The sequence below is a fragment of the Fundulus heteroclitus genome, chromosome 11 (assembly GCF_011125445.2).
Source record: "Fundulus heteroclitus isolate FHET01 chromosome 11, MU-UCD_Fhet_4.1, whole genome shotgun sequence".
NCBI lineage: Eukaryota > Metazoa > Chordata > Actinopteri > Cyprinodontiformes > Fundulidae > Fundulus > Fundulus heteroclitus.
This window is the reverse complement of record NC_046371.1, coordinates 6,492,992-6,511,989: the sequence shown is the minus strand read 5'-3', so window position 1 is coordinate 6,511,989 and position 18,998 is coordinate 6,492,992. Positions and strand designations below refer to the sequence as shown.

General features: G+C 40.4%; 1 protein-coding gene across 1 annotated transcript; it reads left to right on the top strand.

The window, feature by feature from the left end:
* The first annotated feature begins 792 nt into the window (after positions 1-792).
* On the top strand, positions 793-17,081 carry LOC105930585 (rho GTPase-activating protein 22). The gene is made up of 9 exons (XM_012868863.3): positions 793-2,304; positions 5,048-5,161; positions 7,567-7,774; positions 7,868-8,000; positions 8,259-8,332; positions 8,461-8,582; positions 9,379-9,607; positions 11,467-12,396; positions 16,452-17,081. Exons 1-9 carry the CDS (start codon positions 2,253-2,255, stop codon positions 16,690-16,692), a joined length of 2,103 nt encoding a protein of 700 aa, XP_012724317.2. The 5' UTR covers positions 793-2,252; the 3' UTR covers positions 16,693-17,081.
* The last annotated feature ends 1,917 nt before the right edge of the window (positions 17,082-18,998 follow it).

Here is an 18,998-nt window from a genome sequence, read left to right as displayed (position 1 = left end):
AATGTTGCCTCTAGTAGAAATCCTAAAATTAATTTGCATTGTTAGTCCTGCCTATAATAGATTTAATTGTTGATATAACTGATCACTGGCTCTCAGTAATTCTTATGTTAATTGATCTTTGCACTGATCCTGGGTAAAACCAGACAAAGAAATTGTGCCATGCTTCTTAAACTGGTTTTAACATATCTTAATATAGTTCAGTATCACCACATGTATTTATGGGTAGATGAAGGAATTAAGCCAACTTGCAACATTTTCTCCAAATTCTGAAGCCTGAAGAAATCCCCCCAACGACGAGCTGCTGCAAAGTTTACCCCTCAATACGTTTCGTGAAGATTTAATTTCTGGACAGTACGGCTGTTAATATTTGATTGCTGGTATTGACATGCAACCCGATTTTGACAATGCACTGTACACTGCATTATGCTTTGAGCCAAAGTGGCTTATTGAATTGGACTCTCCGGAGGTTCATACTTTAATTGAGTTCAAAAGTTGACCTGGCTGAGCGGCCTCGCCGGCTTTTATGTCCACTTGAATGATGGTGACAGTGAGAGTGTGTGCGCGCTACAGACGGCCGTGCTTCGGCTGCGGCAGAATTTCAGCCAGATTCTCTCCCTCCCTCTCTTGCCATCAGCTGTGATTACTTTGGTAAAACAGCTCTGCGTCGCAGAGAACCAATTTTCCTAATGCACAGCCTTCACGCACACACACAGCATGGTTATTGATGAGGTAAATGGGGAGGGTGGGTGGGGGGGGCGACAAGGGGCACACACACTGCTGGGAAATGGAGAGAAAGAGAGAAGGAGATGGTGGAAATGAGACAGAAGTTGGACGTGGACAAAGACAGGGACAGCCGGGGAGACAGACGGAGAGGGGAGGAAGAGAAGGAGACGCGGCGCTGGCCGAGACATGGACATCCAGACGTGTAAACTGGGTTCTGAAAACGGTGCGGGACGTCCAGTTAAGGAGGCAATAAAGCAGAGGACATAAGGAGGAAGACAAGGGAGGAGAGAGGATGCAGGAAGGAATACTAATATGGCGTCTTTCAGTGTGGAGGATGAAGTATTCTGAGTCCACGAACAGAGGATGAGACGGTGAAGAAACAGGGCAGAAAGTGAAAAGTTCCTTCAGGATGCCTTTACCTGCTGTTCACTGGTGTCAAAGGCTAAAGGGGGATATCAAGGAGGAAAGACGGGTTGCCGGCCAGAAGATGCTCTCACGACAGGAAGCAAAGTGAAAAAATCTCCCTCCTGCTGCTCAGTCTGGACGGTTGTGGATGCAGTTTCTGCAAAGATGCGTTCTCCACGATCACAGGAGGAAAGGGATCAATGAAGACTGGGAGTCTCTGTTGGCGTTACGAAGGAATGACAATCCTAAAGCATTCTGCAAAAAAAGGAAACAACCCCAACAAACCCTTTTTTAACATTCCAGTGTGGAATCTCCAGCTCTTTTTGGTTAATTAGCCACAGTCATTTGAATGATCCTAATTTTGAAGACATGTCCTTGGAGATGGTTGCTGGGAATTTCTACTTAAAAGAATGTGCTGTGAAAACTGATTTCAAAGGAAGAGCATACTTGCACCAATAAAAGCTCTTCAGAGTTATGCATCAACATCTATAGGAAGCCTGTTCACCAATGATTTCTCTGGGATTTTCTATACCTTCCTACAAGAACTTCGCTAGAAGGCCTCTTTTTCACCTGAAACCTTTATCAGAGATCTGATTATCACCAGGAATTTCTGATGGGAGAGACGTATCCACAGATTTTCCCTTGAGGTAAACATCTCCAGACCAGGATCTCAGTAAAGAAGTATACATATTTGAAAAAAAGATTCTTCTTGCAGTGCTAGAAAGTGTGTGTATGTCTTCTCTTCAATATAACAACTCTGTGACTGAGTTTTGCACCTCCACCAGGAAACCATCCAGACTGCTTCTTGAAGTCTCGTGGGAATATCTGCAGTCCAAGTTAGAGAGCACTTGTTTTTCTGTATGATTTCTGAATTTTTTACATTTCCCCCAGCTTTCCTCAGTAACTAGAGACCTGAGAACATCCAGCATCCACTTGATGATACGTCTCTTTTTTTTAACCAGAAAATGGTGTTTTTTTCAAATGTACAATCTCAATTATAGAGATTAAGAGGGATTCCTCAATGTATTTGTGATTTATATTAGTTTCAAATTGCTTTATAATTTGGTAAAATACGTCCTCAATTTGTGTTGAGCATCTCCGACCAGGCCGCCAGCGGTTGCAGCATGGGACTCAGCTGCTTTAAGTCTTGGAAATATGACAGCACAGGCCACAAAGGTAAGACATAAATAAACTGTCTATTAGCATATTGCCTCCCAATCCTTCCTAAAGTCCAGCTGCGTGCGTTTCATCCGACAGGGAAACATGTGAAATGCTGAGTCAGCAGCTTTGGGATGCTTGCTGAGGGGACGGACTGTGTCCTGTCATATGTGTGCACATTGACATTGAGAGGGACAGAAAGCTTGAAAGCTAAGGATGATGGGAAATAAGGAGAAAGAGGACGGTGTGACAGTGGTCATATAAAGGTTATACTGTATGTACTGTGGAAAAATTGTTTGGCCCCTTGCAGATGTCTGAATTAAATCAGGAAGTCAATGCATTTAGCCCACTTTCTATTCGGTTTGTATCCAAACAATCATTCAGAATTAGAATCAGGATCTAATTGACAAGTTTGTGCACACAAACAAGGAGTTTGACTCAGGTGCCTCTTTGCTGTGAATCAAGACATTTCAAGGACAAATATGCAAAACAGAAAAATAGAAATATTGTTTTTATGCGTGTTTTTTACACATTGTTCCTGATTACTGCCAGACTTGTAAAAACCACAAAACTCTTACTGTCCAAGATTAAATCAACATTTTACAAATCTGCTAGGATACCAAGTGTTGAAGGTTAAAACCAGTTCACCTTTTAACAAGCTGAATAACCGACTAATGTGAGGTTTAGCTTTTAAAGCTGTAGAAAGAAAAAGAGCTGAATTTAATTTTGCTTAATTTAATTTTACTCAATTTATAACGGTAGCCATACTTAGTCATCATACAATCCAAAAAAAAAAAAAAATGCAGTGATTAAAGTAAGACCAGTTTTTAGAATTGTTAATGTTACCGTCCCCCGTTGGCCGCTCTGCGTTCCTTCCGGTTCTTTTACCCCGAAGAAACGGTCACATAATTGAATACATTGAATACTTCTTTAATAGGAAATGACACGGGAAACAGAAACTCAGCTTTAACACTTGTTAAATCTAAACAAGCCAAAGAAATGGTTACAGATGCCAGCTGAAGCCCTTATAATACCAACGCGGGGAAAGGGAATGGGGAAAGGGCCCCGAAGGAGGGTTATATCTGCTTCTTATAGATCGGCAAGGCCACGCCCCTGCAGGAGCGGTCCGTGTCCCCACTGGGAGTTATCTGTCAGACTGTGAAATATTTTTCAAGGTTTATCTGCATGTGCATGCTGACCTGAGATAACTGACCGTTCGGTGATGCGTTCTCAGTGTTTGTGAGTTATCTGTTATTTCCCCAATAATTGCTTTCAACAGCTCCAGCAACCTTTGTTTTCAGACCATATCTAACAGCATTCTGGGTAAAGAGAGTCAAGCCCTAAATTTTCATACCTCTGGCAAACAATTGTTATAAAGTAATATTTAAATGACTGGAAATCTGACTGGAAATCATCTGTGCTGAGGGAATTAAACATTGGGGTGATGGCAACTAGGCCTTCCAGCCTGGCAAGGCCCCCTTTAAAAATGTGACTTGGCGCTTCATTTCAAAGAAAAATATTCAAAATATTAATGGAAATGTGCAAAAAAAACAAAACAAACAAACAAACAACTGTGTTTAAAAAGAACTGGTTAGCAACTAATTATTGAGAAAGGTGTAAATATTTTAGACTTGGCAATTTTGTTAACAGGTGAATAAAAACTAGAGATTTATTTTAATAAAAGACAATTCTTGTACAGTCTAAATAACTATTTTTTTTTGTTTAAATGTAGCAACCAAATTGAATAGAATAAACATGCACAAGGCTTTTTTCCTGGACTTTATGACGTCTAATCATAAAAATTCAATATTTCCAGAGAATGGAGCTAAAATGAGACATGGCAACATTTTAAATCAGATATCACAGTAATTTATTTATATATAGATACATTAATTTGATTAGAAGCTGGAGTACACACTCGGCTGATGATTAAATAAATAAAGAGGAATGGAGATTGTGTTCCATTTGACAAGGGGATCACACTTCTCAGCCTCCGTGGGAAAGCTAACCCTGAGGTGTTGGAGAGGACGCTCCTGCTGACGGTTAAACCGCGGATCCAGGAGGAGCAATGTGGCCCAGATCTCTAACCTGGCAGAATCGCTCATGGGATCATGGGATTATGCTTCTGTGGTCTGCATGTTTTGTGGATCTGGAGAAGAACTAAGGCTGAGTGCCATGAAGTATTTTGCGGGAGGTGCTGCACAAGTATGGGGTGTCTGTTTTTTTTATAGGCTAGCCTGGACTGCCCTGACCAAAATGGAGGATGTTGCTGGGGAGAGGCGTTCCCTCCTAGACCTTCTACTCTCCAGAGCCCGATCTCAGATAAGGAGAAGGGAATAAAATGGATGGAACAATAGTGTCAAGCAGTAACATTTTCTAAAACTAACCTGCACACATGTTGATTTGAATTCCCTATTCAGGTTGAAGTAGTTTTCTGCCATAAATAGAGGAAGGGTCTGGTAGTAGTAGGCTTATGTGATATTTTCCAAATCCACAGGGTAAAATTTGGCATCTACTTCAAATTAGATGCAATTTGACATATTTTACACGTCGCACTTTAAAAACTAAACTTCATTGAACTTTAATGACACATTTTGGGAAAATGTGTTACGTTTATATTTAGCTTAGCAGCATAATTGTTTTACTTCTGATCATTATGATGTCACATACCAGGTATACATACATTTCAATTTATTGTAATCGCCACTGAGAAAAGATCTCAGTTCATATTTATTCTAAATCCATGATCTTGTGTTTGTAGGTAACAGAGATGTGCTGGCCAGCCCAGGCTCCTATTTCTTCCTGTCCAACAGTGCCGGTCAGGGTGACGAGTGGTTGAAGAGCCTCAACAAAGGAGTCTGGATCCCTTTCACAGGTGGGAACTCGCTAAACAAACAGCACAAAGTGCCTCATGTGACTAATGGGGTTAGTCACATGATTCATTGACTCGTTTACTTCAAACTTCACAGAAACAACTTCAAATCCTGAAAATGTGAAACATGTTGCTCAGTCAGTGAGTTCAGAGACGATCCGTTTGCAGACATACTAAATAATAACCCAGATTGGGTAGATGCTAATGATGTTGCAGCACAAACACAACTCTTACATCAATAAACTGGACCGGAGTCCCAACACTGATGCTCTTTACAGGAAGGCTCAGAGCAGACTCTACCTGCTGAGGAGGCTGAGGTCTTCTGGACTGCTGGGGGCGCTCCTGAATACCTTCTTTAACTCTGTGGTGGCATCAGTCTTCTTCTATGGTCTGTTGGAGCAGCAGCTGATCTGTAGCTGAGAGGAAGCGGCTGGATAAACTCATCAGGAGGACCAATGTCTCCCCCTCCATGCATGGAGCTGCTGCAGAGCTGCAGAGCTCTTTTAGTGACAGACTGTTGCATCCTAGATGCTCTAAGGAGCGCTTCTGCAGGTCCTTCCTCCCAGCTGCTGCTAGACTTTATAATCTGCTGCTCCCAACAGAATGAAAAACTGTATACATCATACTAATGGTTGCACGGGTTCTGATCTGATCATTAATCATTATGCCTCTCAGATGCTAAGGTACGCCTTTGCTGCTCTGAGATGCTGCTGCACCATCATGCATATTGCATATTATTTCATATCGTTCTGTAAATAAGCTGTTGTTGTTTTTTCCCACTGTTAACTTGAATATGTTATCATTTTTACTGAAGTATGCCATATTATCAATAACTGTGCAATATTTACACCAGAATTTATTTTTTACTTTTATTTTTGACATTTATGATAGAGCTCGATCTCCAATGCTTTGTAACACTCTTTAAATTACATTAGTTTAGATTAGATTAGATTAGGTAAGATTAGATTAGATTAGTTTAGATTAGATTAGATTAGATTGGCTTGTTTTTTCACTACTATAAACCATGTGTAACTCAATCTGTGTCTTTGCGATTGTCATGCCCGAATTTCCCCATTATGGGACAATATTTTTATTTTTTTTTATCTTATCCAAAAATCCTCATCTTTAGCCCTTAAATAGATTTAGCTGTTTATTAGGAGTCCCTAGGATTGATTTTTTTGGGTCATATTTTTCAAGCAGTTCAGTTTTCTCCTTTCTCTTTTAAATGTTTTGAGCAATTACATCACAGTATTTGACGCGGAGTTGCCAAACTACGTCATGGACCTGCAGCTGACCAATTCCCCAAAGCCGCCATTTTTACTTTTCACTGCAATTTTATGGTCCAAGATGAAGGATGCCAGTTACCAGTGGATTTCTCAAAATGTTCAGTTGTATTAACCCACACAATTCATTACACCGTCCCCCAGCATAGTATAACAATCATAGACATCATATATGTAGACGCGTCGTTGGGCGGGTTCTGCCTATGCTGTGATGCGTCAGAGCGTCCGCCATCTTAAATGTGGCAAATCTGCAGTTACTCAGTCACTTAAACAGTATCAGAGGTATTTTACTCTCAGAATATACTTTGTATTTTATGTAATATTTTTATTTTTGTAATATTACAAGTTTATTTTTGTATCCCCTTAGCTTCATTCTCCTAAATTTATTCTTGTAAAGAATAAAAATAATTAAAATAATCTAACCTGGACCTATTACTCCAGGAGGGAAATAATTCTGCAAACTGACTATTCTGGAAATGTTCCCTCTTAATTCTCATAATATGACGTTTTTCTCATAACATTACCACTTTTATGTTTTATGTTTTTTTTACTTTATTGTCCTATTGTCTATATGTGCATATCTATGTCTAAATACAATAGTCTGTACTGTATGCAAGCTAAAAACCTTGAAAAAGAATGGTCTTGCACAGCTTTTTTCTAGTGTTGCCACTCTGCAGCTTTAGTGTGTCCAGTTTTTCCATTTCGATGTAGGATAGGAATGAGGCAGCTTCTCTGATCCACGTTCACTACAACAGAACTTAACTTTTTTCTGCCACATACAATATGGCGGTGACGTTGACGTGCGAACCTGCACCCAACGACGAGTCTACGTATATGATGTCTATGATAACAATGGCCAAACAGGGTGGAGAGAAACGCTCTGTGACCAGTAGGGGGCGGGGTGGGAAGTACCTCCTATGCATTTAAAGAGACAGCACCAAAATGAGTTGCTCGCAGACACACATCAGATCAGTGGCAAAACAGGGGCTGTGGGGCAACAAGACCAAAGCATTGCAGTTCCACTTTCCATTGACCACAACTGAATGATTTAAATGTTTAAAGGAAGAACTTGACAGTCTGATTTTAAGACTGATCTTAGCAGAGGGGTTTCTGTTTCTATTGCAGGGGTTTTCGGGCAACGTCTGGAGGAGACGGTGCTATACGAGCGTCGGTATGGGGTACGCCTGGTTCCTCTGGTGGTGGAGCAGTGCGTGACGTTCATCCTCGAACACGGTCTGCATGAGGTTGGCTTGTTTCGCCAGCCGGGCCGCGCCAGTCTGGTGAAGGAGCTCCAGGAGGCGTTTGATTCAGGCGAAAGGCCATCTTTTGACAGGTACAGGAATGGTTGGAATTGTTTCTTCGCTGTGCGGATTTTCAGATCACATTTAGTTTAGGGAATCTAGTCTGTTGTGTGTTTTGTTTGCAGCGGCACAGACGTGCACACAGTGGCATCGCTGCTGAAGCTCTACCTCAGGCAACTACCAGAACCTCTGGTTCCTTACAGCCATTACCAGGACTTTCTGCTCTGCGGCAAGAAGCTGTTAAATGACCGCTCAGTGGTAATCACCACACCACAAAGACTGATGAAAGACACACTGATACACACCTGGAGAATAGATGCAAACAATGCTTAATGGCTGAGTTCTGCTCAAATTTCATCTTCATATTCAACACATCCAACCATCCCAATGTAATCCTTTTCTATGTTCTGTAAAAGACAGCAAGGCCACAGCGACCTGACTTCCATGCATGTCCGGGTTTTACTGATAAATAAAGCAATTATATTCAATCCAATTTAACATGATTTCTCTCCTCAGGGTCTGGAGGAGTTAAGGCATCTTCTTCACGAGTTACCCGTGGCGAACTTCAACCTGCTCAACTTTATCTGCCGGTATGATTTGTCTGACTTCATTAGTTTTTTTTTTAGATTTTTGGTGATTAAATTTAAAGCAAGAAGCTTTGAAAGTTGGGACCAGCTTCTACGTTTATGCAGCTCACGAGTAATAAATGTGTGTGCAGGTTTCTGAACGAGGTTCAGAGTTGCTCCAGCAGCAATAAGATGAACGTTCAGAACCTGGCGACCGTGTTTGGACCAAATATCCTTCGAGCTAAAGCTGAAGACCCACAAAGCATCATGGGAGGTAAACCTGCCTCGGTTTGTTTTTTTGCATTTCTGCTTTTATAATCTATGACTATTTGAACGTGAAGGAGGGTCCGGGATAACTGCATCACACCTTTCATCCATTTTTTTCCCTTATTGCTTTAGAATAATCTTTTACTTGTTTAACCTCTGAATTAAAATCATTTGTTAAAACGTTTATTTTATCAGTTTCCACAAAGCATTCAGGTGACTTTGGCCCTCATGGTTGTTTTCTTGGCTATCAGCCTTTGGGATCAGGTGCAAAAATCTGGGGTTATCACAGTTTAGACAGCTGACAGTAAATCTCAGAGTCAATCCTACCATCACAGAAGGTCTCATACCTAAAACTCCTCAAACCGTCACAGATGGTCGCTTTAGCTAATAACAAACCTTCTCATCTTCTGCAGTTTGAGCCCATCAAACATTTCTTTTCTTAAAAACAAGCTGATATACGGACTCTGCCTGTCTTTACATACATCTGTGATTAACTCAGAGTTTATCAGCACTTTAACATATAACTTTCTCATAGTTTCAGTCGGTATCTATGGATGTAGTGGAGGTCTGAGGTGATATAAGTTTTCAAAGGTAGTCCTGAGCTAAAAACAGCGATACGGTGTTTTCTCGGCAACCAACACTGTTTTTTGGCTTTGGCTTTTCCTCACTAAACATTTCCGCTACATCATGTAATGTTTTATAAGCAAATGTTTCTTTTTGTTGGCAAAAATATATATACACTCACATTATTACTGTGGGGTTCCCACACGCACTGTAGTAATTTTTTTCTGCCTGTCTCCAAGGTACAAAACTGGTTCAGGTGCTCATGTTGGAGCTGATCAGGGAACACGAATCTCTGTTCGCCAAGTTGCCTCCTTCTGTCTGCGCTCATCCCTCTGGAAGCTCGCACCCAGCGGCGTTGAAGCAACCTCATCTCCAGCCACTGCCCTGCCTTCGTCAGCTGTCTTTGCCTCTCATCGCGGACCGCTCCGAGGAGTCAGGACAGCCTGCCGCACATGCAGACCACCCCAGGTAAGCTGCAGGTGTTCCGGCAACGAACGCTCGGTTGCTGATTGCTCACTGCAGAACACGAGAAGCACCTGAAGGATTTCATCCAAAGGTTCATTTATTTCAGTTTAAAACGTTAAATTAATTGGATAACTTTAACAGAGCAATGTGTTCCAAGCTTTTATTTAGATTAATTTGGATCATTGTGGCTTATAGCACCTGATTGAAGTTGTCCCCCCCCCCCCACTTTCTTCAAATTAGACAAAATTGGTGTCAAACGTTTGTGCCACGTTTGTGCAGCAAAAATTTTCGTTTGTGCCACTATTATTTTAAAGATATAAAAAAAATGTCTAGAGGTCATTAAAGGTCAACCAGCCCCCCCCCCCCCCCTTATAAAATCAAACAGAATAGGTGTCAATCACCTCGACTATGTTTGTGCTGGTTTGTGCAGCAAAAATTTTCATTTATGGCGCTATAATTTTTTTCTATTCTATTATTATTAATATCATTAAAATGATAGCAGTACAAAAATGTTATATATTTTAAAATGTGCATTTTAAAATACATATATATTAAATATATATATATTTAAAATACATTTATTTTAAATATTTTATATTTAAAATATATATTTTAAAATTGTATATTTTTGTATAGCAACAATGTTCATTTGTACTGCTATCATTTTAATGATATTAGTAATAGTTTGTAGAGGTCATCAAAGGTCAGTGAAACAAACGGAGTCGAGCTAATTAACACCCATTTCGTCTGATTTGGGTGGGGGGCTGGTTGGCCTTTAATGGCCTCTAGAAACACTTCTCTATATCTTTAAAATGATAGCGGCACAAACGAAAATTCTTGCTGCACAAACCTGCACAAATGTTTGACACCACTTGTGTCTGATTTGAAGAAGGTGGGGGGGGGGGGAACTTCACTCAGGTTCTTATTGCTACTGAAAAATATGTCCACTTGCTTTACAGTGTATGCCGTCCTGACAGTTCTCTATATTTCCTTTGCTGGCTACCAACCACATGGTCGTTAAACCAGATAAGATACCCCTGATGTCGTCTTTGCTCCAGGAGAGGCTTAAGACAAAGGATGAAAAAGTTGTAGCTCATGTCCTGGATGCATCTGTTTGCTCTCGTAGACCTTTGCTTCAAAATCTCCTCATGGCTTCACTTACCGCTGTTCCTCCACTCTATTTTCTATCAAACTTTTTCCTTCCACTCAACTTTCCATTGATACACTTGGATACATCACTGGAAGTGGAGCCAGATTGAGCTCTTGTAGTTTACCCTTCCTGTGAAGATTGTCGGCAACTATAATGTTGCCCAAACATAATAATTCTGTAATAAAAGGTTAAGTGTGTATTTTTTTTTTACTGATTGTTCACATTTTCTGACTAGCTAAATTAGAGTTTTCGTGTAATTTTCTTACACTTCAAGTATAACACACACTGTAATACATGAGTATCACGTTTTTTGACACTTTCAAGCGTTTTGGTACAAAGCCAGCGTCCCATCAAAGCACTGAAGAACGGTTATAGTATCATTGTCACCTTTTGAACTAAATTACTGAGACGAGGTAACATTTGGATGACATTCAAATTCAATGAGACGCTGCGCCTGTATATCAGGAGGCCTGAGATTCTCTGTATATCAGAGATTCTCACTTTTGAAGTTTAGGTTAGCATAAAAGATCCAAAATAAAACCTGAGGAATATCTTAGTACGACTGGAAGGAATTCTAAACAACAACTGGCTTCCTAGAGTTATTAATTAAGGAAACGGTGGTGATGAAGTTCCAGCCCTTCTTTCCGTCCAACATCTGCATGAATTGTTATTTGCGGTTCATTCTGGTAAACATCTGTGTCTTCTCCTGCAGTTGTATCTTCTCTGCTGCCAGTAAATCAGACGTGCTCTCTGGTCAGAAGAGACGCCTTGGCCATCGCTACACCTCCTCCCACCCGGAGAACTGCTTCTACCCCTTGCCTTCCTCTAGTGACTCCATTGACCACTGCTCTGGTGGGCAAACGGGAGATCGTTACAAGTACCATGCTGACCAGGGGCCATCTTCTGCCGATGCTCAAGCCACGACAACCAACCCCCAACTGCAGGCCGAAAGCTCAAAGCGGGGAGCGATCATGGGACGGGGCAAAGGATGGCGACATCAAGAGGAGGCCACCACGGCTTACTGGAGCTGCAGCGGAGGAGAGGATGAGGTTCCTGAAGCAGCCAGCGGGGGCAGCAGTCAGGTACAGGAGGACAGTACGCCCTCTGCCTACGACAACCTGGAAAAAGCCTCTCTGTCTCACACGGTGGAGGATGTTCCTACGGAGAACTTTGATTCCGATTCTCCGAGAGCAAATGTTGGAATGTGCGGCACAGACGAAGCTCAGAAGGAACTGGGGAACGCAGGAGACTCCTCTTCCTCGTGGTCTTCCTGTGAAGTTCTACCGTTGGACGAGAACAACGATGATCTGGGGGCGGCCAGTCCTGATGTCCCACCGACGAGATCCAACATGCTGCCCTTGAGTCAGAAAGCAGAGACGGGAATCTGTGATAAAGACGACCGTAAAGACAGTGGAGGTGGCGGCACCCGTGAGATGCATCATCCGAGCTCCTGGGCTTCCTGTTCTGTCATCAGCATCAGCCCTGTCAGCACAGGGAGTTCAGAGGTCTTCCTCCCCTCTGGGCCTCCGGATCTCCAGCTTCGTGAGCCTCACTTAGAGCTGGAGGACACTCATTCAGTGGTGGCCAAGCTGAGGCAGCAGATGGCCCAGCAGAAGGCAGAGTACCAAAGCAGGATTGAGAGGTAAGACATCGGTACGTTACTATTTTCCTGTAAATCCACCCCTGTGGTCCACATGATCTCCGTCTGGCCCTTCCCACCCTGCCACTTTAACTGGTCTCTAAGCTCGTTAAGCTCGTTAAAACCAGAATGTTAGCCCACGTATGAAGGAGAGCGCTAGTGTTGAACTTGAGCGAAGACAAACATCCGCTTAGAAACCTACAGTGTGTTCATTCACACTGAGCCTAGTTCTGGTTCTGCTGGAGGTTCTCCTCCCTGTTAAAGGGGAGTTTTCCTCTCCACTGTCGCTTCATGCATGCTCAGTATTAAGGGATTGCTGCAAAGCCATCAACAATGCAGACGACTGTCCACTGTGGCTCTACGCTCTTTCAGGAGGAGTGAATGCTGCTTGGAGAGACTTGATGCAACCTGCTGGGTTTCCTTAGAGAGGAAACTTTCTCACCAATCTGTATAATATGACTGAATTTGACTTTGTAAAGTGTCCTGAGATGACATGTTTCATTCTTTCCCCCAAATTCCACACCTCTTCTCCCTTCATCTACAAAATGTTCTGTAGTTAGTTTAATTTATTTTAAATAATGATATGCCACCATTGCTTGTGAGTTATGGCTTTGAATTACAATTTGTACAGTTCTGCAAAGTGCCTTGAGATGACATGTTTCATGAACTGGCCAGTGTTGTATAAAGTACTGAAATCTCAGAGTCAAGTAAAAGTGTAAGTACCTCTCTAAAATATGACTTTGGTAAAAGTCCAAGTCACTGACTGAAATGTTACTTGTGTAAAAGTCTTAAAGTATCTGAAATGTCTTGTACTTAAGTATGACAATTACTGTAAAAACAGATGTACTCAAGTAATATAATAAAAAGTATAAGTACAAAGTAAAACAAAGCAAATGCAGTTTGAATGACATTTTTTAGATTTTGGCAAACTTAGAAAGTCAAATTCACTTAAAATAACATAAACAACCAAGTGCAGGAGAAATTTAGACCAAGTTTAAATAGAAAATACAACCTTTTTGTAAGCTTTCAGTTTTCCTTCTTCAAGTAAGGTCAGTGCTATGCACTTTAAAATTGTACACAACCAAGTGCAGGCAAAATTTAGACCAGGGGGTGTATACTAAGAACATGCTTTAGTTACTCGTTACAAAAAGAGTAACTAAAGCAAACATTGAAAATGTATTGAAGTAAAAGTATGCAATTAAGTTCAGAAATATAGTGAAGTAAAAGTAAAAGTTATCAAAAAATTTTATACTCAAGAAAAGTATAAAGTACTCCAAAATATACTTAAGTACAGTAGTGAAGTATTTTTACTTCGTTACTATACAACACTGGAACTGGCGCTATATAAATAAAATTGAATTGAATTGAATTGACCATCAATGTTTTAAAAAGTCCGGCATGGAAGAGGTGTTCGACATGCATTCTTTGAGCTCCCCAATCAGGGCGGCATGCTTCGTTTGGTTCCGCAAAGCTGATGTTGTTTATGAAAGCTTACATTGTTTTGCAACATGAACATCCTGACCAATTTTTTTCTTTTTTTTACTTTGTAATATTATACCCCAAAAATTCTGTGGATTTCCTTTGGAGTTCATGTGAGAAACCAATATAAAGTAGCGCATAATGATGGGGTGGAAGACAAAAAGCGATTTATGATTTTCAGCATTTTTAATGAATAAATATTTGAAAAGTGTGTAGTCCATTTGTTTTCAAACCCCTGGACACATATGCAGAGCACTTTGTGGAACAAAGTTGCTGAAACTACAGCTGCAAGTCTTTTTAGAAATCTCCCTATCCCATCTTGGTGCATCAAGAGACTTTGTCCATTCTTTGCTAAATAGCTCAACCTTTGAACAGTTTCTTGTTCAAGTCTTGACACACGCTTCCAGTTGGATTAAGTCTAAACCTTAACTGGGTCATTTCCACACACATATCAGCTCAGATCTTGATATTCTATTGTAGCTCTGTCTGGATGTTCAAGACCATTGTCCTGCTGGAAAGTGAACCTGTACCTCGAGTCATTTGGAACCTTCTGCAGGGTTTCTTGTGGGATTTCCTCGTATTTTGCTTCGTCCATCTTTCCCTCAACTCTGACAATCTTCCACCTCCATCTATCCAACTTCTTGACATACCCACAGGAGTCTGCGGGGCCAAAGACACTTAGTTTGCAAAACAAAAGGGAGATTATAGCAATTTATTCTGGGCACAGCTATACAGTGAGAAAGCCAGAGGTGGTTAGAGCAGCCAAAAATTGTACTCAAGAGTGGCACTACTTCAACATATTTTTACTCAAGTGAAAGTAAAAAGTAGTCAGCCAAGAAATTACTCGAGAGTAGAAAAGTCTTCAATAAGAAGGCTACTCAAGTACTGATCAATTGATCATAACAACTGATGATTTAATGTTTAAAATGTATGTAACTGGACAGACGAAAATATAGGGTTATGTGGAAATTCTGGTTTGTTAAAGAGAAAAATGAAAAAAAAAAAATACAAAGAATAAAATAATTACCAAACAACAAATTCAGGCAGAACAAAACACGTTTCTAAATATCTTTTTTTTTTCAACATTAAACTTGAAAGCAATACTTACAGCAGTTAAGGTATACACAGTATGTCAGAACAATGCAAAGTACTTCCAATGACAATATCTACTGTTTACTGTACATTCATTTGACCTCCAAATGGCTCAATGAGCTCAGCAGATATAAATAACATTAAAATAACAAAGCTTGTGTACAAACAAGGAGTCTCACTTTAACAGAAACTCTGGGATTTTGTCTCTCTGGTGCAGTTTTGGTTAAAACAAGTTTGTTCTTTAATCAGTGAAGTTACTCGCAGTAGGTAGAGTAGCCAGAAATTTTACTCAAGTAAGAGTAGCGATACTTCAGCAATATTATAAAGCAAGTAAAAGTAAAAAGTACAGTGCAATAAAACTACTCCTAAAAGTACATTTTATTCAAAACGCTACTCAAGTAAATGTAATTAGTTACGACCCACTTCTGGTGAAAGTTATATAGTGAGAAAGAGAAGAAGAGATAAAAAAAACAAGAGAGAAATTATCTGGAGAAAGTGTGAAAGTTGTAATGACTTGCTGTGGCAAAGACTCACAATTTTCTCATAAAATGGTTCTGATTTTTCAGTATTCCCATTACATTTTGAGTATTTTTTTTTTCCTTTGTGTCACTCTAGATTCTATATTTTCAGTGGACAGATGAACATGTTCTCACACCTTTTGGCTGCCATGTGACTTTATGCCGGTCTCTAATTGGTTACTCAACGATTCTACTTGGCGCCTGTGGCCAATCAGTGCATTTATGTGCCATTCTTCATCCAATCAAACTGCTTCACCAAACCTGTCAATCAAAGTCACACCCCTGATAGCTTAGAGGAGCAGGGGTGAATGTCACTCAACCTGATACTAGGCCTGGGCGATATGGCCAAAATTTATATCACAATATATTTCTTAATTTCGGTCAATACAATATATTTAGGATATCGATATAAACAAAATAAAAGACCCAGAAAGACGGCCAAGAATGCCCATAACAGATGCCTGTACAAACTTATGACATTTTGCCATGTTTATAAAACTCCTCCAATCTAACATTTTAGAAATACTTGCTTAAAAAAAACCCCGCATAAAACTGCATAAAACCTGGAACGTCAGGCAGTAGCACATGCTGCAACCAGAGACTGTAATGTATATTTAAATATTGGATATGTCATATCGCCTTACTTAAATATTATATGGCAATATATATTGATATTATTGAATTATTGTCCACCCCTATGTGACACAAACGGAAAGGTCAGACAACTACAATAGAGGAGAGAACGATGCGGCAAAATAAAAATGTTAATTTTAGATTAATTGAACGAGGTTTTGCTGGACGAAAAAAAAGAAAAATAGGAACTTGGACCAGACCAACCACACTTAAAAATCCAGCAGCAGGCAATTTGAGTTTATTGTTGTATGATAATCAACAACCTCTAGTTGAAGAAAAATGGAAACTTTTCCAAAGCGCTGTAAGTGAACAGGTGCATTTATCCGTGTCCTGCAGGTTGGAGCGCTGCAATGACGTCCTCGAACGACAGGTTGCCGTTCTGCGGTTCAGCCTGGAGCAGCAGAGGCGAAGCCAGAGCGTGGCCGAGATCAAGATCCGGAACATGGAGAGAGCCAAAGCAGACGCGGATCGCCGGAACACCACCCTGCAGCGAGAGATGGAGCTGTTCTTCAGGACGCACGGAGAAACCCGGAGGAGAGGAGGAGACCCGGGCAGGAGGGGAGGAGGAAGCATCTGAAGACTGCCTGACACACTGAGGGAGAAGACTGGAGCTTTGTCATGAGCAGACGGATAATTAAAAAAAATTAAATAAGTTGTTGGATAATGTGATTTAGAGTTCACTCTACAGAAATAAGAACCTTGAATCATTCATGGTTCAAATTCTCAGTTTAGATCTCATGAGTTTTTTTTTTTTTCCCTATTCGCCTTTAAATGTCAAACTAATTCTGAGGCTACTTGCCTTCCTGGACAACCCAGTCCCCACACTGAGGCCTGCTGTGATGTAATGTCACAGACTAACAGGTCTGGTACTGAGTCTCATGTTGCGTTCCATTTACAGTCGGAACTCGGAAATCCCGGCGTCCGTTCAGAATAAAAATGCTAAACTAGGGCTGGACGATATAGAAAAAAAAAACATATAGCTAAAATAGAAATCATATTAATCGATATTGATAATTATCAACACACTCAAAACATTTTAAGTGCAGCCCTGGCCATTTTATGCTGTTGCTTAGCGACCTATTTTAGATACAGAAGACACAAACTCAACCCTTTATCCAACCAACTTTTTACCAAAACGGCAGGTTTTTAAAAAAATTAAAAAGAACGTTTGCCCTCTGAACTCTTAAAGGGTGCGGGGCGTGTGATTGGTTGGGAGAATGCAATATTAACCTACATGTTAGGCTAGAATGCAAAAGGAAGGAAAACTTATTCTATTGAACTTTTTATTTACCCTTTTTCTGTCATCAATACACGTCTATTGATCGATATATATATATATTATTGAATTATCGTCCAGCCATATGCTAAATTTGGACTTTCCCCCTCGGAAAGTTGGACACATTTTAAGGCCAATTGTTGGATCCAATATGGCAGCTCCTTGCATCAATAACAGGAAGCTGTGATAAAACATGTTTATTTTACAAGACAGTTGTAAGAGTGTCGTCTAAAATCAAAGTTACACATAGCGGCTGCAACTCTGAACCCAACAAATTAAAAGTAGTGTTTGGAAGTGGAAAGTACAGCTTTAAATAAAGTTATTACAAAGGTTTCCTGGTCGTTGCCATATTGGAATCCCGACTTCTTCGACTATGTTAACAGGAATACTTTTTACACGGTTTTGCCCCATTCCCAGCTCCTATATCCGATTTCCGAGGTAAATGGAATGCAACATCAGACCGAGGCTCAGTCTGTGCAGCTGATACAGGCATCACTTTGGCTTTTGCCTTTAATTTCCAATCCTCCTGCTGTTTCTCTCAAAGGTTGTTGGAGTTTTTATGTTTTTCACTAGTAGGAAATACCATCTGAAACCTGAAAGTACCTTTCTCCCTGCATGATCAAATCTTTTCTAATGAAACCTTTTATTATCGCCAGATAATCTGACACCAACTAAATGAAAACTGAAAGCAGGACTCTTCACAGGATACAATGAGGTCTATTGTGATCCAAGGCGGAAATGAACTGTTCCTCTTCGTCATGAAGTGCCAATTAAATTTGTTAAAATAAACTTTTTAAACCCAAAACAATAAAGCTCAGACTCTGTTTTTTTTTTTTTTTCTCTCAGAGGAGAATGAAATATTTATTGTCAAACTGTGTCGGCAACATGAAATAAACTGTACAGAGACACAAAATCAAAAGAAATATCAGAAATCATTGAACCGACAGAGAGTTTCCGTCAGTCACTCTTACACAGGACATTTAACTGTGATGCTCCAGTCCGATTAAATGGGGAGAGTGTCACACTAACTGCTTAGTTCCTGTAAACACAAGTAACTAGAAACTAGTTTCTAACAGAGGGCACACACCGTACATCAAATATCAAACAGTTGGTGACGACACAGAAACGACGGCATCTGAATATCACCACAGCAGAGTTACAGGTGTTAAAACTTTCAGGAATTTTCACTTTAATTACCAGTAAATAAACGGTTTCGCTTTATGGTGAAGGTGCAACGTAGGAACCAAGAGCTAGAACAAAAAGCCTAAGTGCTTAATTGAAGATGCTTTGCAAGTGTCATATTGCAGAAATCTTTGTTTATAATGTTAGACATCATCTGCAAACAAGCACAGCAAAAAAAAAAAAAAGAACTGACAATAAACTCTGCAGTGCGCCCGTGTCTTTCTCAGGCTGCTGAAAAAAGATCTACTGTAAAAATACAAGAAAAACTGCTGTAAAAAGGCTTCAGCGGGCCACGGCCAATCAGGACGAGTCTTCGTTCGTTTCAGTCGATTTACGCGCAGCAGTTGGTAAAACTCCTAAAGTGGTGAAAAAACGAGAATCCTTCAAATTTAGCCAGCAGTAAAAATATTAGAGGTATGTTTTAA